This window comes from Lissotriton helveticus, chromosome 9, assembly GCF_964261635.1.
Source record: "Lissotriton helveticus chromosome 9, aLisHel1.1, whole genome shotgun sequence".
Lineage (NCBI taxonomy): Eukaryota > Metazoa > Chordata > Amphibia > Caudata > Salamandridae > Lissotriton > Lissotriton helveticus.
This window is the reverse complement of record NC_136070.1, coordinates 64,025,772-64,053,207: the sequence shown is the minus strand read 5'-3', so window position 1 is coordinate 64,053,207 and position 27,436 is coordinate 64,025,772. Positions and strand designations below refer to the sequence as shown.

The window sequence follows — 27,436 nt, the reverse complement described above, 5'->3', positions numbered from 1 at the left end:
GCTATTAACTGGATACGGTCGGGTGTCAACTGCCTACCCCTCTTGGACAGCAAGTGTCCTAAGTAAACCACTTGCTGGACACAGAATTGAAGCTTCGAAGGTGACACCTTGTGCCCCATCTCGGCAAGGAAATACAGGACTGTAAGTGACGCTCGCTCGCAGTCACGTTCAGAACGGGCTGTGATCAGTAGATCATCGACATACTGGAGCAGGGCAGTGTCAGTTGGCATGTGAATGTTGTCTAGTTGTCTCTTAAGTGCTTGACTGTAAATACTAGGACTTTCTGTGAAACCTTGAGGAGCGCGTGTAAACATATAGCTCCTTCCATTTAAACAAAATCCGAAAAGAAACTGGCTGTCTGGATGAATTGGAACACTAAAAAATGCATTCTTGAGGTCAATGACAGTGAAGAACATGGCTTCGGAATCAATAGCAGTTAACAGGGAAGAAATGTCTGGGACAACTGGGTACTGAGGAATAATACATTTATTAAGCTCTCGTAAATCAATCACTAATCGATATACTGGGGGTGCATTTGGATCAGTACGTTTCATGACTGGAATGATCGGAGAATTGCATACATTGGAGTCAGTTTCTACAACTACTCCTTGAGCCATGAGCTCGTCTATAATTTTGGATAAGGCTGCTACAGCCTCAGGTGGCAATCTGTACTGTCTGATTCGTGGTAACACTACACCTGGTTTGAGAGTCACACGATGGGGTGTGATTTGCATGTAACCTACATCAGTTGGACCTTGCGCCCATAAATGCTGCGGTACTTTAGACAATCTTGAATCAAAATCTCGTAATACATAGTGACCCTTAAAGTCACGTAGGAACAGACGTATTCCCTCTGGGGAACAGCAAATAACTGCACCTAATTCTTTCAGTGTCTTAATGCCTAATAGGTTTTCTGGACATGACTTAGTAAGTAACAGATCAGTAGTGCGGGACAATGGACCTACTTCTAGAGTGACTGGCTTTGATATCTCATTTATAATGGGTTTTCCTGAAAATCCAAGGGAAACATTTCTTGAGCCTGAGAGCGGAGCCCCTGGAACTTCGGCATGACTAATTGTGGTCCTACTTGCCCCTGTATCGATCAAAAACTTTCTGTCTTTCCCTAATACTTGACTGTGAACATAGGGACCTTCTTGATCTACAGGTATCTCGATGAGAGGCAAGCCTACCTCCCTCTCTAGGCTGTTTCATGAATATGGCTGGTACTCTGGATACTCGGACTGTGCATACTGGTACATCTGCGATGTGACATGCTGTGTTGCAGCAATAGGCTGCGGTGCGGGAACTGTCTGTTGTGCATTCTGTGACTGAGGAATCTGTGAAACTTGTTCTTGTCTAGGCGGACGTGGTCTTTCTTTAGTCTTACCAGTAGCTATGTTATGTTTCAGAACTGCACACTCGTTTATAAAATGACCTGGCTGTTTACAATAATTGCAGTTCCCTTTAACAGGAGCTGCAGGATGACTGGCTTGATTCGGACCCCTCTTCTGACTGTCTTGAGGAACAGTTTGTGCAACTAGCACTTTCATTTTCGTGTCTTTCATACGTTTTCTCTCGTGTTCTTGCTCTTCCCTGATTCTATTCTGGTGATACTGGAGCATCTGGAGCATCTGGGACGGAGTATTTGCTTGCCAGGTGCTTTCGACTTTCAAAACTCGATTTTTAATTTGTGGACTTGAATTCTCGACTAATTTAGTAACAAAAAGATGAGGGTATGACTCACTACTTGTCTTGAGACCACTGTTAATACTAAAACATTTTTCAAATCTAGAATAAAAATCACTAATATCTTCATCTTGTTTCTGTTTACAGGCTGAGATTGCATCCCAGTCTTCTTTTCTCGTTGTCAATAATCTGGGTAAAACTTGAATCAATAATTCTGGTAATTCTTTACATCTATCTCCAAGACCGGTACCTGGTACTCGTGCCTTGTCTTCAGCTTCTAGAGCTGCCCAATCGATCTTTTTCTCTCCCACCTCCCATTCCTTTTCCTTTAGCTTTTCATACACCCCTGCGGGTAACAGGACCTTTAACATTTTAATGATATCTGGGTACGTGTATTCTCCCATACGGAGCATGTCTTTTAATTCTCTATGGAACCCTGCTGGATCTTTGTCATGACAGGGAATTAATTTCTTCATTTCAAGAAGTTCCATCTTCGATATTGGAGTGTATACAAACACTCGTTGCATTACGCCACCCGCCCCTTGGACTGGGTGGACTTCTCGTAACGGATTCTGTCTGTCTATGTAGAATGATTTATTTTCTGGGGGTGAGACATGAACAAAATGCGGGTTCAGGAACGTTCTATATTTGTGGCGCTGTTCTAGAATGACACTAATTAAATCGGTACCTAGACCTCTCCATTTATACTGGAGTAACTCGTTCAGGATATCGTGTAACGGGCCTGGATCAGAGTGTTGACCCTCATACAGAGTAATGAGGTACTGGATCATATACATACCCACCAGTCGTTGCTTGGCTGGGGGCAGTTTCAGAAACATTTGTGCCACTATTTCGTCTGGAAAAGTGGTAGAATCAGTAATCCATCGGACTGCTGATCGGGCTAGTTCTTGTTCATGCATAGTACTTAATTCACTGTAACCGACTCGTGATTTCAGAATGTGATCGGTAGCTTGAAATACTTGTTCTAGGGAACCTTGTTCTGGTGCTGGATGATGAAAAATAGACTTGTGTTCTAGACGTAAATGGCGATCTGGAAATCTAGATTTTCCTACATACGCTATTCTGGCGGAATTCTCGTCTTCCTCTTCAGGATCAGAGATACTTTCTTTCTCGCTTACTTGTGCTGCTTTACGCTGTTCGTGTAACCTTATTATTTCTTTACGAATTTTCTTGTACATACTCTCCATGGCACCGACGGTCTTGTGCTTACCCTCGGCTATATTATCACTCCACCTTGTCAGGATTCTCATTTCGGCGGAATCTTTAGACGGGTAATCTTGTTCTCTTATTAGACAATTGATCAGGAACTTTAATATCATGAGCTGGATCTCGGCTTTCCTTTGAGACATAGTCTCGCTAATACTTTCTGGATCATCCCCTGTACGGATGAAACGATATATTCTGTCTAGATCTTCTTTCATATTCGGTAAGGTAACTAGATACTCGGTCACCCTCCTTACGCGTACGGAATATAAAACCATATTATATTCGCCTGGAACTGGATCATAGACACATTCGTTAAGGGCTTGTCTGATTTCTGTGACAGACTTATTACTTTTAGGAGTACGCTGTGATGCTTGAGCATGTAATTCGAGTGCTGATAAACGCTTGTGTGGCGGCGGGGTTTGAGGAGGACCTCCTCCTGCGGCCCCTAGACTAGAATCGTCTACTGAGGCTCTACGTCCTGGCAGAGTGGGAAATGGAACTGTAGGCTGGACCGGGGGTACCGTAACAGGTACTCCGGTGTCTGGAGGAGCGGGAAGTGCCTGATTTGCAGGGACTGGCGGAGCGCGAACAGGATTTGCATATTCTGGGACTGTGTCGTCCAAGTAGGACGAAATAAAAATATCAGCTGCGGTCTGTTTGTGACGTAGCTTAGTCGGAACTAATGGTGGCGGGAAATTACTGGATGCCTCTGGGGTCGCTTTTGGCAAACCTTCGGCAAGGAGAGGATACATACCCTTAATAAGGGCATGCCTCTGTCTGTCTGACTGTTCGGCTTTGACTTGTTCACCTATCTCGATTAATTCTCTTTCTTGGGCTCGTTCCTGCGATTCTCTACTTAACTCTGACTTTCTGACTTCTTTCTCGGTTCTTCTATGAGCTTCCTTACGCCATAACTCGATGGCATCTTTCTGTGACTGTCTGGCTTTCTTTTTCCATAATGCTTCTTCTACTCGCATGATACATTCGGCATCCCATGTACCCGATACGGGCCATCTATACTTTTCTTCTAACTGTTTGGTATACTCTACCCATAAATCTAGATACAATATGGCGCTTATGCCATGTTTCTGATACATAAAGTGACCTGGACTGTCCCTAGGTGGGACAGGAACCGCTTCCTCTAACAGACCCTTTCTAGTTTTTATCTGACGTAACTTGGAAAATATAGGCATGACTGAACTGTAATCTGGACACAATACAATACACAATGAAAACACGAAATCACGTCACACTCATACCACAACATTAAAAATACATGAAGAACATTATAAATAACAGTTCGAACAGAATATTACCTGGAATACTGAAAACAGAAACAGAACAGAATTTCTCGAGAACGGAACAGACTAGAGTTACTGGATGCACTGCTGTAACAGTACGGAACATACCGGTCCCATAAAGGGACGCATCAAGACCCGTATCCACCTAGGTGAACACTTCGTTTGTGAGTCTGGGCACCACCAACCCACGGACCAGGAGTCAATTTAGATTGGTCCTGTCTAGATACTACCCCAGCAATGGTACTCACCGGGCAGCACGGAACGGAAGGCCTCGGACGGGACTGGACTGCTACGACGACGAACTTCGGACTTCGGACTTCAGTTACGGGTGGGCCTCCGGATACCTCGGACCTTGGACTCTCGGCTTGGGCTCTGGTCGGGACTCGCCGCGTTCCTCCACCGTCTCGTTTGGATGCTGGACCGCCTCCTCCGTCTCCTCCGTGGGCCTGAGGGATACTTGGAGCAGAAATATCTGCCAGTGCACGGTATGGTTCCGTCACGGCTGCAGAGGGTCAGGGGGTCGGCGTGGCTTCACCGACGCGTGGGGAAAGGGCAAGTCCCTATTCGGGCGCCATTATGTGGTATATAAATAAATAATACCGGATCTATTTTTGGATGAATGAATGAATAACAGATAGCTCAATAAAATAAGAGTCAAGATTCGAGGTAGTAGGAGTTTCTGCAGGTTTATTACAGCATAAGGACAGGATCAGGACAACCTGCATAGGAACAGAGGTGACAGGGCCCAGCAGGACAACTGGGGCCCAGCAGCTGCCGGGGCTTGATCTGGGATGAGCGCGCTAACTTTTAATAACAATACATCAACTTATATACATAGCGCAAACACATAGCATTACATTGCAGTAGGCGTAACAGTGGGTGGAGCAGAAGGCGTGACGCGTAGCAGTCGCGAAAGATAACAGTAAAAAGAGGTGTAACTGGGAGTATACATAGACATGTGGTGCAAACGTAACAGAATATGTCATGAATGGGCGGAAACATAGGAGGGGGCTACCTAAGGAGCCGGGACCTCTAACCTAATGGTGCGCGTAAACTGGCAATGACGTGTTACTAGGAGAAGCTGGGGGCTACGAACTCTGTGCTAGGAGCAGAGACTTGAGTCTGGAGGGTCGGAGCGACATGTACCTAAACCCTATCTGGTATCTGATGTTTAGGGAACATGTTGATATAAACTATAAGTCATGAGGGGAAAAGCTAACTTGACTCTAAGACTGGACCATGCATTATTCTACATGTAGTGCGTGATGAAGAATACTAAATGACCATTAATACAGTATTTCTCTAACGTGGAGCCGAAAAGGCTAGACAATGACGGAAACTATTGATGCAGTTCAGTAGCTCAGGAATGCAGAGAAGGAGGACTGAACTGATAGCTGGAATCATAACATACTCTTGGCAGACTCAGAGGCAGAGCCAAGCTGCACCGGGCACTGCGAGGCAGGAAGTAAGTGAAGGGTCGAGGATACAGGTGGGGGCTGTATCGCTCCTCAGCGAGGCTTTCAGGAGACAGGAGCTGAATCTGATGTCCGGGCCCTTTTGAGGCCTGGAAACGGGGACTTTATAATGAAATAACGTGCACACTGAGAAACGTGGCAACGTAGCTTTACATAGGCCTGATATTCGTAGTATTCACGAGGACTGGAAACTGACATACCAGAGGTGGACACAACTGTAATTGCGTCTTTAATCGGACATGGGGAATAACATATGCATATTGGTCATGCACACATAACATATGATGGATGAGGCGTAGGGACACAGAACATGGCAAAATTTACTTTTCCACAGTCAGGTGGGGAATGGTGTAGGGACAGCAGTAGGTCAGGTGGGGAATGGTGTAGGGACAGCAGTAGGTCAGGTGGGGAATGTTGTAGGGACAGCAGTAGGTCAGGTGGGGAATAGTGTAGGGACAGCAGTAGGTCAGGTGGGGAATAGTGTAGGGACAGCAGTAGGTCAGGTGGGGAATAGTGTAGGGACAGCAGTAGGTCAGGTGGGGAATGGTGTAGGGACAGCAGTCGGTCAGGTGGGGAATAGTGTAGGGACAGCAGTAGGTCAGGTGGGGAATAGTGTAGGGACAGCAGTAGGTCAGGTGGGGAATAGTGTAGGGACAGCAGTAGGTCAGGTGGGGAATAGTGTAGGGACAGCAGTAGGTCAGGTGGGGAATGGTGTAGGGACAGCAGTAGGTCAGGTGGGGAATGGTGTAGGGACAGCAGTAGGTCAGGTGGGGAATGGTGTAGGGACAGCAGTAGGTCAGGTGTTAGTGAGACCCCATAACTCAGATCACCTACCCCACAGGGGCAGTGGGACACGCCTACTTGTTGTCTTGGTGCCCACCTTATGGGTTAGTTCGTGACCTCTTGGTGACCAAGTGAAATGGGTAGAGGTGGCCCCAGGGCAGAACTTATATATTAGAGATAAAACAAGTATGCAGGTGTTCCATACGAAGCAGTCGAAGAATGTCCGAAGGAAAGATTAAGTGGAGGTCCAGACTGTAATAGAACCACCCCAGCAGCTTTGAAACTAAACTTGAAGCATTTCACCTACGGTCTAAAGCCCTACCTGAGATCCGCTTCATAAATCCCCAGGTCAGAGTAAGACTAGGACCATCATTTAAAGTATGAAGATCGGTCCATTGGTCTGCCAGGGCAGCCAAGGGGTCTACCTTGCTGCTGTGGTGGAAGACCGCCAGGCGGGTAGAGAACGCCGCGCCTCCCGCAGTCATGCTGTTGACACCAGTCCATTGCAGGCACTGAGACCTGGCGCAGGCATCATGTTTAATGCACCTGCTTAGCCAAGTGGTTTTTCTTTTTAAACTCCCAAAGTTTAAAAAGAACAAAAATGTCCCTGTCACTCTGGGAACTGTCTCGCACTGTTTTGGCGCCAAATCTTCGGTTTCCTGTTCGGGACTTCCAGGCTTTCCCTGGTGGTCCCAAACAGATCAAACGTTTTCAGAAAGCCACCCCTGAATAATGCACTGTGACCCAACACCCCAATATGTGATGAACCTTGGGTCAAAGTTTCTGCCATCTGAGTCAGCGCAGGCTCCATAGTCAGAAAGATGGCGCTCCATCTGACACCAAAGAGAGAGGGGTGGGGGATTCAGCAAGTTTGGGGTCCAGGATATTCAGCACTTTTCAACAGAGTACCCAGCCTGCCAAACCCCAAATGAACTATAGCTATAATATTAAACACTAACCCATCTGATAAGAGCTATGTCACTGAGTGCTCTGAAATGGAGCCATTATTCAAACTCTGAAATATAAATGAATTAATAAATAAACAATGTGAAACAAATGACAGCACAGTCGGGAACCGACCTGCTAGTCCCACAAGCTGCTCAGGTTCCAAGCCGCATTACAATGCAACCTCTATCTGTGAGAATTTCAAGGCTCTCAATTGCTCTTTGTATGCCAATTGCAATGTATACGTAGGCCTGCTGGTCAAATCCCAGAAGGTAAGAGCTGGGTACGTCAAGAAACCTGTCTAAGGATTAAAAACTGACATGTAAGGGGAACACCATCAAACAATGAGAGTCTGTTGGGAACTGTGTGGGGATCTGTTGGAAGAACTATAATATGTGTGGTGATCTATGCATGGTTTGAGGACATCTGGTAGTGCCTGTCAGGGTCTATGTGGTGATTTGTTGGGGGCTGGTGAGAAACATTTGCTGCCGTGGGATCTGCTGGGTGCTGTATGAGGGTCTGGTGGGCCTGGTCCTTCTGTCAGAGTCTTTTCTTGACAAGGGAAGGGTCTGCTGCTTGATTGTTTTTTAGGGTTTGTTGAGGTTAAGTTGGGGTTTCATGTTGATAGGTATGTCAAGATCTCTTGGGTGCTGTGCAGCTGTATGTTAGGAGCTATGTAAGATTTTGTTGTGGGCTGTGGGAGTATCTGGTGGTGCAATGTAGGGTGACTGCGAGTTGAGAAGTGGTCTGTCAGGGGTATTGTTTATCAGGTGGTAGCAATGGGAAAAACTGTTGTGGCTCTGGGATGGCCTTTTGGGGCTATGGAGGGATATGTTGGAGCTATAGAAGGAACTGTTGTGGCTATGAGAGGACCTGTTTGGGTTAGGGAAGGATACACTGGGGCTGTAGAAGCAGCTGTTGTGGCTAAGGGAAGATATGCTGGGACCACCGACACAGCTGTTGGTGCTATGGGAAGATATGTTGGGGACATAGAACCAGTTTTGTAGCTGTGGGAGGATCTGTTGGGGATATAGAAGCAGCTGGTAGGGCTGTGGAAGGATCTTTTGAAGGCCGTTTAAGGGTTCATTGGGGGACATTGAGGGTGCGTTAGGGGCCAGTGGCTCATTGATGGGCTGTTGGTAACTGTAGGAGGGAATTCTGAGAATATTAGATTATTTAACTGTGATATTATTTTTTCGGGTGGCTAAATGGGGTTAATTTGGGAGCTACTTGAGGTTCTCTATGAAGCGACGAGAGCAACCTTTGGGCCATGTGACAGCCTTTTTAAAGGTGCTGACAAAGTTGTTCAGTAGACTAAATGCTTCATCATAACCCAGGCTATATTATACCAAACATTCCCTTTTGGTGAGGATAACACATTGAACCCAGTGTCATGACCAGACACATATCATGTATGTGCTTTCAAAGAAACCTAACAAGAGATTCTCCGAGCCAATTGGATGGTTGCCATTAGATCGGCTTAGCTATAGCCGACCACCTAAACAGGCCTGCCCTTTGTTCCAGAGTTAGGAACCCAGTGTGGGGCAGGGACAAGAATCCGCAGAAATAAGGCGCACCTCTGACCTCCTCTGTAAAATCTAAAATCGCTTTAAAGTAGCCCGCGTATCTTTTAAATCCATCCACACTGTTGCCCCATAAAACCTACCTGGTTCTCCAGCCTACGATAGCCCAGTGGCATTCTCTTTGGTACTCTGAGGGGCGGTTAGTTTATATTAGTCTTTATACTAAAATCTAAAGGAAAGAGATGCTGTTCGGATCAGACCGCCAAATCCCAAACCTTCTTGATCTCTTGTGATGCTCTTCCAGATATCGCTTTTGACCACATCCCGACACCGCGACTGATCTAAAGTCACAACAGGTTCATCGAAGTCTAGAGACCCATGCTGTCCACTGTCAGAGTAGGACTAAAATACGTATCAAGGTTGAATTTGATGCAATATGCATACATACACCGAAATTGAGAATTAAACATATCCCTTCTGAATACTATTATGTAGTTGACAATTGTTTTATGGTACGTTGGTAGAATTTAATGGAAACATGCTGGTCAAACATTTAATTGCACCATAGTGCCCTGCTAGAGCCTGTCGGACTCCACGAGGAGGTCACCTTATTATTAAGGAGCACAGCTGTTAGAACTACATGATTTTCACAGAAGTCCAATGACCGCTTCAACACCACTCATGAAGAGTCGGTCAAAAAAATCCAGTAGCGAAAGCCCTATTAGATCTCTTATTCACGTCAGCAATAAAGATGGTATTAAAGAAATGGAAAGATACGCATAAGACTTCATTTAAAGGATGGATAACCTGGATTATTCATCTCAGAGGTGCAGATAATATTGCTTTGCAGAGTTCTCCATGGAAAGCTTCGACCAGAGCTATCTGGAATTCTTTGGACATTTATTTCAAGTCACATAAACCTCTGTGATTATTTTATATTTTATAAGTTTATAATTGATAGGTGTGTGTTGTACTTGCTCATATCTACTAGATGTACAATGGGCCTCACATTTATTTTTAGTTACACTATGTTAGTTATTGCTCATGGGTTCTCTCTTTTTATTAGTTATCTTCTTCTTTTGTTCTCCTCTTTTTCTCTCTCTTCTTCTTTTTCTTTCTTTTTCTTTCCTTGTTCTTCCTTTTTCGGTTTTATCATATCCCTTGCGTTTTTTATGGTTGTAATAATATTCTTTATGGTATATTGTTAAATTAACGCTTTGTTTAATTGTAATATTGAGACAAGTGTTCAGTGTGTATACTAACCAAAGATGTGTTATTTTGTCATATTATGGAAAATCTAATAACGTTTTTTATAAATTAAAAAAAATCTCCAGTAGCTGAGAATGTTTCCAAAATTAAAAAAATCTGTTGTGTCGCATGGTTTTCCGCTTTACATTCACCTTGTATAGTTCCTTCGCTTCCAAGAATTCATCTAGTGTACATGAAAAATAGTCCTTCTTGTCGATTGAAGTTTTGATTACTTCCTGCTTCGCCATGGCAAAATTGTTTGTTTCGCATCACACTTTAGAGAGCGCAAGCCCATAACAGGTAGAAGTGGTTTTCATTGACATTAATGGAAAGAGTGTAGCAATTTGTATAAAAAAAACTTTGAAGGGCATATTTTGATGTGTATCCATGGAGAATTACTTCACAACAAATTGTTCAGCGACCAGATGCTTTTATGCCTCTCGGACACAGAAGGACTACGGTCCAAGCCTTGATAGGCTCAAGGCTGGACTATGCAAACGTGTTATACCTTGGCCTCCCTGAGTACCTCCTGTCGCGTTTACAGGTGGTGCAGAACTTGGCAGCGAGAGCAATCTTTGGCCTCAGCCGGAGAGTCTGCGCAACTGGACATTTGAAATCGCTTCATTGGTTGCCTATACGGAAACGTATTGCTTTCAAGGCCCTTACCATAACTTTCAAGGCCTTGGATGGCTCGGGAGCCTATTACCTTAGGAACAGAATTGGCTCGCACCAGCTGTCCAGAGCTTTGCGCTCTGCGTCACTGTCGCTGGCTCCGGTACCGACTATTAAGCGGGCTCGCATTGGGGGTCGCTCTTTCAGATATCTGGCGCCCCGATCTTGGAATGCACTACCTTTGTCTCTAAGGAAGACTGAGAACTTGCTATCATTCAGAAAGGATCTCAAAATGTGGTTGTTCGGCCAATAATTCCACCTCCTTTCCTTGTTCTGTGCCTTTGTCCGGTATGAAAGCGCCGGGACACTCTGTTTGAGTAGCTGAGCGCTGTACAAAACGCCGGGTAACATAACATAACAACACAAAAATATAAAATGGACCTGAACTCTTTTGGACCAGCACAATTATTTAGAAAGGCGATCAGAGCGTCAAAGCACACCATAGCACATCTAACTTTGAACTATGCGTCACATGAAATGTAACTTTTCTGAAATTAGTAGAGGGCCTTGCAGTAAATTGAGTTGCAGCCCGTTTATTATTAGCTTTTGTGATGGGAAAAGTCAATGATACACGGATATGACGCACTGGATAATCTACACTTCAATTTTACATTTTTTAATTTGAGCTTCAATTTTAATATCTTTGAGTCTATTTTTGTCAATTAATTTTCTCGCCTTCTTCTCTGGGTGGGATGCAATTATAAATGTGTGGTGTTACATCTTCAGGTGTTTTACACCCCTCTCAGACACCCTTAATGGGCGATCAGTTAATAAATAGACCGAACCTTTACCTTGACGACGTCACTTCCATTGCATTTGACAGTGTCCGCTAGAAACAGTAGTGTGTGAGATGGAGCCATAAGAGTTTGCACATAAATCTTGTTTTTCAGGTGCTTAACCATAACCCAACACTTGTACTTGCCCCCTCCCCCCACCCCCATGAACTGGTTTGTGCTTTGAAATCCCACCTTGAGGTAATGCTGTCCCAGATATTTTTTCCCTTCTCCACCAGGTATTGGTTCCCAAATCCTATGCAGTACAGGTGAAAATAATTCATCCCTTTTAAGTTTTTCTGTATTTTTGGGTCGCCACAGAGATAAACCACATTGTATATGTTGAGATTTTGGATGTCACTATCAGCCAGATTCATCAATGTCCCGATTTGTGAGTCCTTAATAGCGATTATTAAGGAATCGCTATTAAAGACGCGCAAAACGGGATTCATGTAGAAATCGCAAAATTAATTGCGATTTCTACTGCTTCCTTATTTGCGATTAGCAAATTGCTAATCGCAAATAAGGAATGACTCCCAGTCATTCCTATGGGCCCAAAGGCCCATAGGAATGAATGGGGAGTCATTCCTTATTTGTGATTAGCAATTTGCTAATCGCAAATAAGGATGCGATTTCAAGGGTGCCAGGGGTGTCCAAAGGACACCCTGTAGCACCCCTGAAATGTAAATGTAGACTGATGTTGCGCACACACATGTCCAAAGGACATGTGTGTGTGTAACATACAACTCAGAAAAATGCACTAAAGTGAATTTTTCTAAGTTTTCGCTATTTACCACGAAGTTACACTTCGCGGTAAATAGCGGCCCCAAATTGCGAATTCGCAATTTTAAAAAGGTACATGAATAGCATTTAAGGACTCTCTAATTGAGATTCCTTAAATGCGATTCTTCGCAATTAAGCGATTTTTGTAATTGCGATTTTTGCATTTGGGTTGATGAATCCCAAATGCAAAAATAGCGCTCGCAAAGGGCCGGATTCTCAGAATCTGGCCCTTTGCGAGCCGATTTTACATTGATGAATCTGGCCGTAAGTGTGCAGTGTCCGAGTCATATTTGTTTGTTTTCGGGATTTATAGAGCACGTTAAGTACCCCAAGGGGCGTCCTGGCACTATACAGAGAACGGCAAATCAGGGAAAACATGAGAAAGAGAGGCTAAAATAGGCAAGTTTTAAGAAGCTTTCTTAATGTTGAGAAATGGGATATAGAACGAATGTAGACGAGCAGGGAATTCCAGTGGTTTGCTGCTAAGATAGTGGATGGGGCGCCCGCTGGACATGGCGCGTTTCACACGGGGGATGGGTGGAAGAAACATGTACGCAGACAGTAGGGCTCTGATAGAACTAAATTTAGCTTGTAAGTGTAGCGGATCTTTCTTGTGTATCGCGCTGTGAACCACACAAAGGGATTTGAGGATCAAAGGTTTCCTAGAGGTAACCAGTGAAGCTCTTTACGCTAAGCTGAAATTGAAGCTGTGGGGGGGGGGGGAGGAATTAAGGACAAGTCTAGCCTCTGAGTTTTGGACCACCTGAAAATGGGTGCCCAGATAAAGGGAATTTCTGTATCCAGCTTGAAGGTGATAAGGGCACTGGTGACCATGTTACATGTGGCTTTAGGGAGTAGAGGGAACGTTTTCCTCACCACATGAAGAAAAGCGGAACAAACGGAAGACATCAGGCTATCAAAACGAAGGTTTTGGTCTATCAGAAGGCCAAGGTATTTTACGCGCTCTGAGAGAACCAGATTGGGGGCGAGTTCTCGTGGCCATCAGGATGGGCATCAGCTAATGCTACTTTTGCCGAAGAACAATATCTCTGTTTTGTCTCCATTTATTTTAAGACAGTTCTGGTTAATCCAGAGGGCAATTACTTTCATACATTTCATCTTTGTGGGTGGAGAAATAAATCTGTGTAACATCTGCGTAGGACATTGCATCAACACCGAACGAACGGATGATGATCAGGGGCCGCATGCAGACACTGAAGAGGGTGGTACTCAAGGATGAGTCCGGAGGTACTCCACAAGGAAGAGAATGAGTGGCAGAATGAAAGGGGGGAAGAAATTGCTTGGGTTCTGTCACTCGGTCAAAGCTATTTCAGAACCTCTGGCAGATATCCAGCCTGAAGAGACTGGTGATGAGAGTGGAGTGAGACCATGTCAAAGGCAGCAGAGAGATCAAGTAGGTCCAAAAACACCATTTTGCCATAATCACCCATCCACCGAAGGCCTCATCGATGGCAAGCTGTGAGCTTCCTATAAACCGGACTGAGCGGTTTCAAGGAGAACGTTGCTTTCCTGAAAAAAGGGCAGCTCTTTGTTCATTGCTTTCTCAAGGATCTTAACTGGCAGGGGCAGGAAAGAAATTGGCCTAAAGCTTAGGTCCGCAGAGGGGTTGTCTTGAGCTGTGCCTCTAGGAAAGAGCGACTAACTCGGTCCTAAGCGACTGGTTGGAAAGATTTTTTTAAGAAAAGGAACAAAGATTTCTGCTCCAGTGGAGAAGATGTGGCAGGACAAGGGTCTAGAGGTAACCCCGACTTGGTAGAGTGAAGTTATTTCACGGTGTCCTTGAGGGATAGCGTAACAAAGTCTTCAAAGCGAGAATGAGTATGGAGATCTAGAAGAACATCCGGATTTGGAGGCGAAAGAGTACACTCCCGAGGAGGAAAGTGTATTGATATTAGCTATTTTGTCTGAGAAGAAAGCCATTTGTGAGCATAGACCTTGTGATGGGTGATGGCATGTGACCACGCTGAGCGGTATAGACAACTTTTAACAATGTTAAAAATGGATCAAGAAGAATTGGATGCGGAGTTCATTTCCAGTATGAAGGCATTTTTTGGGGCACTTGGAACCAGGCACTAGTATTTTCTTAATTTCTGGTTTATACCCTTTTCCGGTGAATTTGTCATAGGCCGCCTTCCAGCATCACTCCAGGCATTTACAATTCTGCTTAACGAAATGCAGGGCCTCATTATGCCAGGGGCCATTGGGAGAGCACCGACGGTGAGGGCGCTTGCCCTATAGCGGGGGCAAAAGTGTCTACTGCCTCTGATATTTACATATTTATCTGTTGGGTGGCCCAGGTAATATCTTGGGAGAATTTGATTGGACGGCTAGCCCAGAAATTTTGATTGATTTGAGACCATGATTTGCGCAAGGGAAGGGGGTGTTCAGGATGTTTACAGAACTATTGGTCTGACTGGGAAAGTTGCCGCAGAAAGGGACCCCAAAATGGCCCACCCACTCTAGGGGAAGCTGCACCGAAGATCTGAGAAGTGATGAGCTGGTGAATTACGGCTTCAAGCAGGTGGCCAGCCTTAGGAGGGTAGGAGGTCACCAGTTGGGACAAGCCGAGAACGTGTGATCAGTAAGAGAAGTAGTGTCGGGAAAGGGTGAGATGGTCCAAGTGAAAACTGAGCGGAAACAACCTTTAAACTGAACTTTTACAACTCACTACCATTACAATGAAACGTTTACAACGCAACATCCATTAAATCGCATACCATTACAACGCAACCATTATAACGCATGACACTACAACGCATGACACTACAACGCATACCACTACAACGCATACCACTACAACGCATGTCATTACAACGCATAACATTACAACGCATAACATTACAACGCATAGTACCCTTACACTATCAAACACTTACCCTACTGTTGCACCCCCGGAGTTAGAATAGTAATTTTTACCCCTCCACTATCCAACACTTACCCTACTGTTGCACCCCCCTGGAGTTAGAATAGTAATTTTTACCCCTCCACTATCCAACACTTACCCCACGGTTGCACCGCCCTGGAGTTAGAATAGTAATTTTTACCCCTACACTATCCAATACTTACCATACATGCAATGTAATGTTATACGTTGTAATGGTATGCGTTGTAAGGGTAGTATGCGTTGTAATGGAATGCGTTGTAATGGAATGCATTGTAATGGTAGTTTTTAAAAATTCGTTGTAAAGGCATGCATTGTAATGGAATGCGTTGTAATCGATGTTGCGTTGTAAAAAATGCGTTGTAAAAGTATGCGTTGTAACGTCATACATCCAAACTGAGATCACAAGCAACGAAAACTTCACTTTTAAAAAAAAAACAAAGTACTCTTTGAAGTCAACTATATCATTGCTAAAGGCTAATCACGTGCCTAGGGTGGAGGAGACACTTGATCCCGAGTCAAGGAGAAAGAAGGAGTAGTATCAAGTTTAGAGAAAATGGATTCTGGGTCCCATGAGGGTCTTAATGTCCGTGGGGCAGAAACTGTAGGGCTTACTTGTGGTCGAAAAGAAGGTAGAGTATGGTCATCATAAGAGATGTGATGCTGATCGAGCTCAGACGACCAGGGTCCCTCTCGCCGTCACACTGCTGTGCACGGTCACCATTGTGTGGCCTGTGGCATGCCACAGACAAAACGGGAAGAGGGTTGTAGGAACTGGACTGAAATACTCTTCAGCACAATTGTAATGTTTGTTCTGTTTCCTCTCCTTTCTCCATCTTTGGTCCCATTGACCCTCTCAAAATCCCCTAACTTTACCAACATCCACTTCAGCACGAAAAGCAATTACTAAAGCTCAGAAAATCCCTGAATTTAATTATACCATAAATGAAAACATATATATTTGAGTCACGTAAAATTAAGCTGGCTCATAACGTGTGAACACATTTTAATTTACTAAATGAAATCAGGCTATTTCAATTAGAAAGTGTCATTTAGAGAAGTGACTGAATTTGAATAATCTTGAAGACCTGCTGCGTCACCCGCGTCGCTGTGAAGTCTAATCCTCCACACACCTAAAAGAGATGCTGGGGCCTATGAACACTTCAAAGGTCTGGAACCAGCCTGTCTATTTCCATCTTCGCTCTGAAACAAGATCCTGTCCACAGTATTACCTTCCTGCCTAGCCCACCTCCGCTACCGAGATTGTTCTCGCTTCCGGTCATTTATCACCATCGTTAAGAATCATCACCCACATATCAAGCAATCCTCGACTCTCACAGATAGGTCTTCGCCCAAAAACATAAAAATGCATGCAAATGTATCCATCCCGCACCTATCTGTGGAAACTAACTTTTGCATTGATATGGATGTTGAAAATTCACCATCCCTGTCTAAGACATTCAAAGGTGTCTCAGATCCAAGGTCTATTAAACTGTCTGAGAGTCAGGGAATGCTTCCAGCATCGAAACATAATTTGTGCTTCCCTAGTGTGGAATACTGAAGTGACCATAAAACACACCACAAAGGCCGAAACAATAAAGTGGCCTTGACGCAATGTGACACACAAAGGTGAAATGATCACTTTACAGAGAATTTGTAGAGAATACCTGCCTCATTTGAATGATTTTGCAATCTGTGATGTTTGTGTACTTCAGCAGAACAGCATTTGTCTTCAGGAAATATCTCATCCACTTTGGATGGGGAGTCGCACAATTGCCACCACCCACTTTTCTCAAAAAGTAAGACTTTTCCATTCATCTCCTCAGGTCATGTCCACACCATCAAATCATCTTTCTGCACCTCTCGCTTTACAGAGCACAGTAACTTTGTAGCTAGATTTTATCTATACGAATACCAATGCTTTCATATGTACATTCAATCTCAACTAACAAGAACCACCACATCTTCACGAACAAACCAAACATTTTAAATGTTACAATCAATCTCCACCAAATTGGTCAAATGGGGATTTAAACAAATATATATATTTGAGCCTTTGTGGTGGCCATGATTGTTTTCTTTTCAGTTTCTGTTGCAACCATTTTAGAATCAACTCAAAAAAGGGCTGTTCTAAATTTGAGTATGCAGTCGTTAACAAGGAACTAAATAGTATGTGTGTGCAGTCCTTTGGATCTATCAGAAATTGAAGAATTCGGCAATGACCAAATATAACACAGAGGAAGACCATATGAAGAAATAATCAAATTGGCAAATTGATAATGTTGCATTACATTGTAAATAATGAAGAGTCCACAGTGAAGAATACAAGATCTGGCATCTGACCTGTGCTTAACCCTGACCCAAACACTTACCTTTAGCAACGCTCACCCTTATCCTATTCTTATCAATTACCCTACACACTCTAATCAATAACACACCCTTATTTAAACATTTCCTCTCAAAGCAACTTTACCATTCCACTGTATGATTATTGTTATGTTGATAGTTTTACAATGTCTAAAATGTACATCGTTTCAATGTTCTGTATTGTTGTTCTTCAATATTACCAAAAGTAAAGTCTTATTTTCAATTGTATTTTTCATTCCCAATTATACCATTTTCTTTATTATTGTTTATTTAATGCCTGTCATATACTGGTGCAAACACTTACCACTAAGACATCAAAATCAAAACTCTTCAATTGCATCTCTGAAGCCTACCTTGTCAAGACTGAAAGAAACAGCTGTCCTGGTAGTTCCTAGAGTTGTTGAATTACTATCTAACGTGGTTTGGCCTCTCTGTCGCTATATGCTTTGTTTGGTCAATAAGGATCTTTTTCTGGTTGTTTTGCAGATGCAGTTCTGTACATTACGACGCAGACCTGCCTGCCACGACTGTCATCATCACTTTTCACAATGAGGCTCGCTCGACCCTTCTCAGGACCGTAAAGAGGTAAGAGTGATTCCACCTCCATTTCTACCTTTCAGTTTTAGACCTACTGAAGACTCTTTGGTTCTGTCCAGAGGAAGCCAAAACGTTGACTTACCTGCAGATAATCCTGTCCTTTACAAAACACTTGCATCAAGTCATGGCTGATTTTGGTATTGTTCACCTAAATTGCTTAGATCCAATAGTATCCAAAGTTGCCGTAAATAAAGATGAGTATGTTTGAGATTAAAAATATCCGGCCCGAACAATGCGGAGAGAAATAACGTGGGCGGGCTACATGATCATGAAAGCGTGTTCTCTCTTTTGTTTGCTTGCACATCACATTCCTTCCAGGTTGGAAGGCAGCTTTGTCAGCGTTGATTACCATACAATTTTGATCATCCGGCTTATCAGGCGACATTCTATTCACATTTGACTTTCTTGAGGGAATACATGGGGTAGTTTGCCTAGAGTCCCCAGCCCGGAGTCAAAGCTGTCTTTGATGTCTAGTTGAAGACAGAGATCTGACATTTCATAAAATCTTAATAGATCGCTAGTGCATTGTTCTCTAAGTCGTGCATTAAATTCACTTTAATTATGAATGTGGTGCGGGGAGCGGAGTATGTGTTAGTTTATTTCCTTCTGCGGATGGTAGGTTTACGTTCATTCCAGTCTAGTTTGTGTTCTCTGCTGTTGTGTTTTGCTTCTTAGAAGATAAGGGTGGGACAATGATTAAAAACTGCAGCAAGTAGCCGTGGCTTATAGATTTTATGTATTTATTTATTTATTTTGAAGGTTTTATATAGCGCGGGCAAGACCCTTGTGGGTATCAGAGTGCTTTACAAGCAGATATAGCAAATACAACTCAAATTATAGACAGAAACGAAAAATAGTTATGATACGAACACATCATACAAAGAATGACAGCATGTAAACATAGTTCATGTGAACTTGGCTTCAGGATACCACGGTTTGCTGTTTTTGTCCCTAGCACTCCTTAAGTGATTTTTAATACAAAGGTTGCAGTGGCTGTGCCAGCAGTATGAAAGGTTTGCACAAAGTTAGATTGTGAACTTGGCATTCCCAAAACTATCTTCATGTAGGTTGGGGTATGTGAGTGAGGTCAAGGGTTAGGTTTCTATTCACAGGGCCCATGGGGTTGCAGACTTCTGTGTTTGAATATAAACTCTCTGGCATACTTAAAGAACTCCTGGAAGAGTCTGGGCACCCTAATATAGGGGTAAGCTGTCTGGGTAGAGTTCAATTACCAGAGGATTGTGATGGGATTGGTATCTCTTATGAGGAGAACCCAGAGCCAAACTGGTCTGCAGCGCAATATACCTATTGTACTTGTTATTTTGTTAATGGAGCCCTTGGTACCTCCTAGTCCAACACTCCTGTGTTGTAGTCATCTGGTTAAGGGGGGGCAATAACTGATGAAAGACGTGAATGCGTCCTAGCTTGCCTGAGCAGTGATTGGCAATACACGCCAACTAGAATGCCATACCACCTTCACTATACTCAACATTCCCACTCGTGCACATGTCTGCAAGCGCACAGCTTGGCAGCCATGTCCGGTGGTTGTACAACATGGTACAAAAGGGGGTGGTGATGGACGGAGCATCTGAACCAATCAAACACTCACACCCAGTCAACAGATCTGGGTTTAATCCATCACCGTTCTTTAGCCCACTCTGCCACCCCAGTTCAGACATGGCCATATGCAAATCAGTCTGACCCTGTGCCTCATGGGAACAGTCCAGCCCGAACTGCCAGTGGTTGTACAACAGCACTGCAAACTATAATTTCCAAGCTTCTTGGAGTCAAAGGGAAGGATCTCACAGCGTGGAAAGGAAATGGCGTGCTGTAGAGTGGTGGCCATTATATGACCACTGTCACTCAATGACAACTGAGTGACACAGTTCGCTGCAGCCGGATGTTCCATCCTTGCTTCGTGAGACGCCAGGATGAAGAGAATGAGTTCAGTTGTCTGAAGTGAAACTAGGCCTCTGTGAAGTGTAAGACCACAACACCCTTCATCAACCACCACCCTACCAGGACTAAGGCTACCTGAGCACCACACTCCACAACCACCACTTAACTCAGGAGTCAAGCTCCCTGAACACTTCAACACACTTTCACCAGCAACCGCCACCATACCAAGGGTACCTGAGCACCCTTCTCTACAACCACCACTTACCTCAAGAGCAAGATTCTAAACACCTGAACAATCCCCTCTCCACCCAGCAACCATCACACAACTGAGGAGCGAGGCTTCCAGTTCACTGACCACCCCCTCCCAATAACAACTGCCCTACAGAGCGGTTTGAACGTTCCCCTCAAGGACCACTCTTCTATGAAGCCAGGATATCTGAACTCCCAATCAACAACCACCACCATACCAGGGAACCAAACATGTCCAACAATCCTCAAACACCACTCTAGCCATCTTCACAGATGCCAGGCTATTTAAGCACCCTTTTCCAACAATTACAAAATTACCCGGAGCCAGCCTGCCTAAACACCCCCTCAATAATTGTCATTTAACTCAGGAGCTAAGCTACCTTATCACTTCAAACCCACATCCTACTCTCAACAACAACCACCATGCTCCCCAGCAGCGAGACCTTTACGGTCACTGCTGCCTCCTATCAACCGCCCTATAGAGTAGCCAGCTTCTCTGAACAACCCCTCTGCAATCCTAACTTAACTCAGAAGCCAAGCAGCCTGATGACATTAAAACACCCACCACTCTAAAAAAAACTGCAACCCTCCCAGGAGCCAGGCTTTCTGATCACTCATGCCCCCCCCAAACAAATGCCCTACAGAATAACCAGGCTGCCCCAACAGCCATCCTCTACAACCCTCACCATACCCAGGAGCCAGACTCGCTGAACACCCCTCAACTACTACCATCCTACATGTGAGCCATCTGCGTGAACACACCTCCACTACTACGACCACGACCAACACGCGAGCTGCCTGAGCGCCCTCCTCAACAACCGCCACTGTACAAGGGAACCAGGCTGTGTGATGCCCTCCGCAGTCACCCCATCCCAGGGTTGCCTTGTGCATGTTCAGTTCTTCTACACAACGACTATAACACAAATATTGACTTCAGATTTCAGAATACCTTGTGACATCCGCTACGAAGCCACCCACCAGGTTGGTAGCACTTTACACATTCTATTAACAAAACAAGCAGCCACCTCAATCCCCCTCCCCTGTGGTTTGACAAAGAAGGAAAAGGAATTACACTTAAGTATTAGGTGATCCCACAGAGCAATAATGTATAATTAATCATTATTAAGACGCGCTCTTGCATCCGGGGAGCCAGATGATGTTTGCTTTGTGAATGTGTAAGAAGTCTGTTCAATGGGTTGAGACTAGTGCAGTTTGCTTGTACTCAACCCCCAATGCATGACAGCCTTTGTGCTAAATATCAGAGGCTCAGAGGGGCTATTCTCAAAGGTAACTTTACACATGAGTAAATCTACACCTCTAAATGCATTCTAATACTTTGTAGTAAATGTACTCCTTCTCGCTATTCGCCATCTCCAAATGTAAATGTATTGCAAAGTGTAAACTTACATGTCTCCACCCCCTGAAAACAATTCTACTAGTGTAAAGTTACTACAGCCAAAACAAACAAAAAAGCCCTGGAGGCCTAGTCCAGCACCACACATGGCCAACCACTGGTACTGCAACACCCGCCCATACAAAATAATGGCGGCATAGACTTAAAATAAAATAAAACTACATAGCAAATAATGCTAAAATACTTTATTTATTTCAACCTCTTTCAATTAATATACATTTAAGTTAAAGTTAAAATTGATGTATAAACAAAAAATAAATATTTGTTTTTTTAACAGTCTTTATTGCAGTGTATTTATATGTACAATTCGAGTCAACGTTCACAAGGATTCAGTAACGTGTTACAGCCGTCTAAACATTACATTAAAAAAATATTTCTATTTTATGGTAAAATATTTTAATAGCCTTTTTTAAAGTAAACAATTTAATAATGCAAACGTTTTACCAGAGTTTCCACATAGCTGCAGTTATAGAGATTAAATACATTCACTGAAAGTCATTTTAATTTTCCATTTTAAGGTACATCCAATATCAGGATTTGCAACTCTCATGAGCATGTCTAGAGTTTAAATTGTCAGATTAAAAAAAAAATAAGGTATTTGGCCTACATTTTACTTTCTCATTATTGGCTAATACGTGGGTTCTCTGTGGAAGACTGCATACAATTCTTCTAACATTTATCTCTCATGAATCTATTGCAAAGCCTTGTTTGATAAACACCTCATTTAAAAAGCTGTTAAGCTGTTGATACTACATTGGTGCTTGTCAGTAAGGCATGCATTTTTTAATGTAACATTAAATATTTTTAGCTCTTGGCTAGACAGCGCTTGCGCTGACTTGAAGAGGCGTATTGTGTTCTATCTGTGGGCTTACAGGCCACTCGTCTCCTCCCATTGGTAAACTTCAGCGTCGCTCCCATTTTCTTCGATGCCATTCGTCATGGCATGCAGGCACCGCGCCCTCTTTTTGTGTTTGGACCAAGTACATGTCTCCTTACACTGTTCCAATGTTGTGGAGCTATTTATTTCTTTGTTTTCAAGCACTCTATAGGAGTACTTGTGTTTTCAGGCCATCTCCCTTGTACACATACACACATACCACTAAAATGCATGCTTGCGTACATAAATGAATGCAAAGTTGTTAAAACACGAACAGCACTTGTTTCTTTTTTTTTTGCACAATCCGATGGTATTGGAGCACTTGTTCCGTCCTCTATCTTGCCATAGCACGAACACAAGCCTATGGTATTGGAGCACCTTAAGTGCTCACCAGTTATGTTACACAATTACACATTTATTGTCGTCGTAGGTAGGGGGGAAGCATAGGTGATTTGCTCAGAATCACAAATTGTTGAGTAAACCCTGAGATTCAAACCTGGTTTCCCTGTTCACAGCCCTGGCCTTTGCGCCACATCCTCGCTTCACTTCAAAGCTCAACTTTTACTCATTATCACTTCCACATTTGTTCAGCAAGACACAGTCTACACCAAACAAGCATTGGCAAAGCCAATAGATCTTGGCCTTATCAATGTGAATGTCTTTTAGCCATGTTGTCTAGCAGCACATCTGCTTTCAGCATGGCTGAAAGTCGCTGAAAGAAATGCTCTGACGCGGTCAGAACAGGCCACGTCAGTGTTTTTTGTGTTAGGAGGGGTAGGGCAAAAACTCAACATGGGGGGGGGGGGGCAAGAGACTTGGTGTTGGCTCAACATCCTCGGATTTTGGGATTTCAGTAACTTTCAGCCATGTTGAACAGCAGATGTGCTACTAGACAACATGGCTATAAGACATTCACCTTGACAAGGCCAATCGCTCGTGCATTGCCGAGACCTATTGGCTTTGCCAATGCTTGTTTTATTAAGAAGCCATTCCACTAAGGTCAGTTTCTATATTACCTCTTCCATTTCTTTGATTAGATTTAACAGTTTTTACACCAAATATTTTTTAAACATAACATAGTAGCCATATAATATCTTGCCCACTTGCATTTAAATTGAAAATATTTCAATGATAAAATAATGTTATACCACCTATTCCATATCCTACAAAAGATACAAATAAACAGCCATAAAATATTGTTGCTTTATCATTATCGCCTTCCCATCTTAAAAACATCACTTAAAAGGGCTTGACCCTGCTGTGATGAGCATGATACAGCCCAAAGGAAGCACCAGAGAGGAAACGAAACACACATTGTCAAAGCTATAGAGTTGAACATTTACGAGATATCACTTACATTTTCTGAAAAGAAAGCAATATTAATGGGAACAGAATATATTCTATAAAGATATATTACCAAGTGCCTCCAACATCTTTTCTACACGATTAAGCGCTACGTAGGGGTTTGAGAGACCATGTAGTTTAAAGGAGACGCTGCGCCAGTCACATGTAAGATAGTTTCCTCTTCTCTGATTGTCTGATTATTATTGGGCTTACAAGACGACATACATAATAAAAACAAAAATGAACAGAAATAAAGCATCTAATCGTCCCAGCTACTGACTTTAAAAATACATGTTGATACTGGTGGCATCCCGTCATCAATGAGAAGTGGAGAAAATCACAATAAAAGTACTATCGTACGGATCAATCAATCAATCAATCAATTTGTAAAGCGCGCTACTCACCCGTGAGGGTCTCAAGGCGCTGAAGGGAGGGGGGGGGTGCCGCTAGTGCTCGAATAGCCAGGTCTTGAGGTGTTTCCTGAAGGTGAGATGGTCCTGGGTCAGTCGTAGGTGTGCGGGGAGGGAGTTCAATGTCTTGGCTGCCAGGTAGGAGAGCGATCTTCCTCCGGTGGTGGTTCTGCGAATCCGAGGGACGGTGGCGAGGGCGAGGATGGTGGGGCGGAGCTGGCGGGTGGGAGTGTAGAATGACAGGCGGTTGTTGAGGTATTCAGGCCCGAGTCGTGGAGTGCTTTGTGTGCGTGGGTGAGCAGCCTGAACGTGATCCTCTTGCTGATGGGGAGCCAGTGCAGGTTTCTCAGGTGGGCAGATATGTGGCTGTGGTGAGGGATGTCGAGGATGAGTCGTGCGGAGGCGTTCTTTATGCGTTGAAGGCGTTTCTGAAGTTTGGCTGTGGTTCCTGCGTACAGGGCGTTTCCGTAGTCCAGTCGGCTGGTGACGAGGGCCTGGGTGACCGTCTTTCTGGTTTCGGTGGGGATCCACCGGAAGATCTTTCGGAGCATGCGCAGGGTGTTGAAACATGACTGCGTTGACTTGCTTGGTCATCGTGAGGGAGGAGTCCAGGACGAATCCCAGGTTGCGTGCGTGGTCCGTGGGTATCGGTGCGGTGCCCAGCGTCGTGGGCCACCATGAGTCGTCCCAGGCGGATGGGGATTGTCCGAGGATGAGGACTTCCGTCTTGTTCGAGTTGAGCTTCAGGCGGCTGAGCTTCATCCATTCTGCGACATCTTTCATTCCGTCCTGGAAGTTGGCTTTCGCGGTGAGGGGGTCTTTGGTGAGGGAGAGTATCAGTTGGGTTTCGTCGGTGTAAGAGATGATGTTGATGTTGTGTTTGCGTGCGATGGCGGCGAGGGGGCTCATGTAGATGTTGAAGAGGGTAGGGCTGAGTGCGGAGCCCTGGGGTACGCCGCAGATGATCTTGGAGGCCTCGGAGTGGAAGGGTGGGAGGAGGACTCTCTGGGTTCTGTCGGAGAGGAACGATGTGATCCACTCTAGGGCCTTTCCTTGGATCCCAGTGTTGTAGAGGTGGGTTATTAGGGTGCGGTGGCAGACGGTGTCAAAGGCTGCCGAGAGGTCGAGGAGGATGAGGGCGGCTGTCTCTCCGTTGTCCATCAGGGTCCTGATGTCATCGGTGGCTGCGATGAGGGCGGTCTCGATGCTGTGGTTGGCTCAGAATCCGGACTGGGATGGGTCGAGCGTGTTGTTTTCTTCGAGGAATGCTGGCAGCTGTTTGTTGACGGTCTTCTCGATGACTTTAGCCAGGAAGGGGAAGAGAGAGATGGGGCGGAAGTTCTTGAGGTATTTGGGGTCCGCTGTTGGTTTCTTCAGTAGGGTGTTGATTTCTGCGTGTTTCCAGCTTTCAGGGAATGTGGCTGACGTGAGGGAGTTGTTAATGACGTTCCAGAGGTTGGGTGCGATGATGGTGTCGGCTTTGTTGAAGATATGATGAGGGCAGGGGTCGGAGGGGGAGCCGGAGTGGATGCTGTTCATGACGCGGGTGGTGTCTTCGGTGCTGATGTGGGTCCATGCGTTGAGGCTGGAGGTGGGGTCGTTGGTTTGGTGGTTGGGGGCGGGGTCTGGGTGTAGTGTAGTACCTATATTACCAATAGGCTCTGCGCATTGGAATAACATAAACGATAGTTTAGACGTAGGACTGAGGTCATGTAGGTCTCTACTGAATATGTTAGACTTAATTAGGTATGGCAGCTAGCTCAGAGGTCACTAGAAACTTTCTTGAGTAAACAGGAAGGAGTTAACTTTCCTGAATAGACAAGAAGGGATTAGCTTCTGACAACCGCATTAACATGACAACTTTTCTCCCCCCAGAATAAGGAGTATATCTCCAGAGTCGTGTGAAAACAATAGACAGCTATTTCACTCAGTCAATCGTGCATGCTTAGTTTCACCAGAGTGCAGAGAAATAGAGAGACGGGCGTTTTCAATAAAAGTTGTTATTTATTGAGCAGTCCTCTTTCTCGTGCAAGAGAAGTGAATTGCCACAATTGCAATACTTGTCATAAAGTAAAGTGCGTACAGTAAAAGGAGTATTACGAAATAATACTGTAAAAGCATTTATATGGTTTCTGAGCCATATGATACTTAAAACTGATAAAATACATACAAGGATAAAAGTTGACTAAACGTGCTCAACTGGTGTTTCTAAAATACGCCTACCCCGGTGTACCTGACGTAAGCCTAATACGTGGGAAGGAGTAAGTAAGTTAAGATAGGTTTGCCAAGAATCTGCATCAAGAATTCTCTTAAGGATTTAATCAGCTCCTTACCTTGGTTATAGAATGAAGGAGGTCTTGTATCTCTTTCTCAGGACTCGATTTCCCAGAAACCCGCAAGGGTGACTGGAAACACTGGAGCTGGATTTCTCGGCAGGAGAAAAGACAGCGTCTCTCTCAGTGCGTCAATGGGAGGGTCGGCTTCCTTCGGCTCTCGCATCAGCTGGGCTTCGGGCAAGTAGATAGCCGCTCTGCTCCAAACCACCGTGTGTTTGCTCAAGGCAACGTTGGTATATTTATACCTGAAAGGTGCCGAGTTTGACGTAAGGTTGGACATAAGACGTCACTAAGAACTTACAGTTCTTTCTGGACTCCAGGAGTTCTTGCACAAATCAAAACAAAAGCAGGGGGAATTCCCGGGCTGCTGGAGGCTTGGTTTGTTTAAAGAACGCATTGTACTTTCTAGGAGTCTTATGGGAGTAGCCTTGCCGTATTTGGACTGCATTGGCTATGACTAAATATGGATGTGATTCTTATGCCTTTATAAGGATATTATTTGTTATAACCACATAAGGGCATGAATCGGGAATATTTAATTAGGGTCCTAGATACGTTTACAACATGGGGTCCGAAGCTGTCGTGTATGTCTGTGATCTTGCGGTGGAAGAATGTGGCGAGGGAG

At 44.3% G+C, this 27,436-nt stretch overlaps 1 protein-coding gene across 1 annotated transcript in view; it reads left to right on the top strand.

The window, feature by feature from the left end:
• The window catches only part of GALNT16 (polypeptide N-acetylgalactosaminyltransferase 16), a 539,297-nt gene that overhangs the window by 361,907 nt on the left and 149,954 nt on the right, over positions 1 to 27,436 (top strand). Inside the window, exon 3 of the mRNA XM_078661985.1 lies at positions 18,172 to 18,270. Coding sequence (XP_078518111.1) covers positions 18,172 to 18,270 — 99 coding nt within the window. The remainder of the gene's footprint in view (positions 1 to 18,171; positions 18,271 to 27,436) is intronic.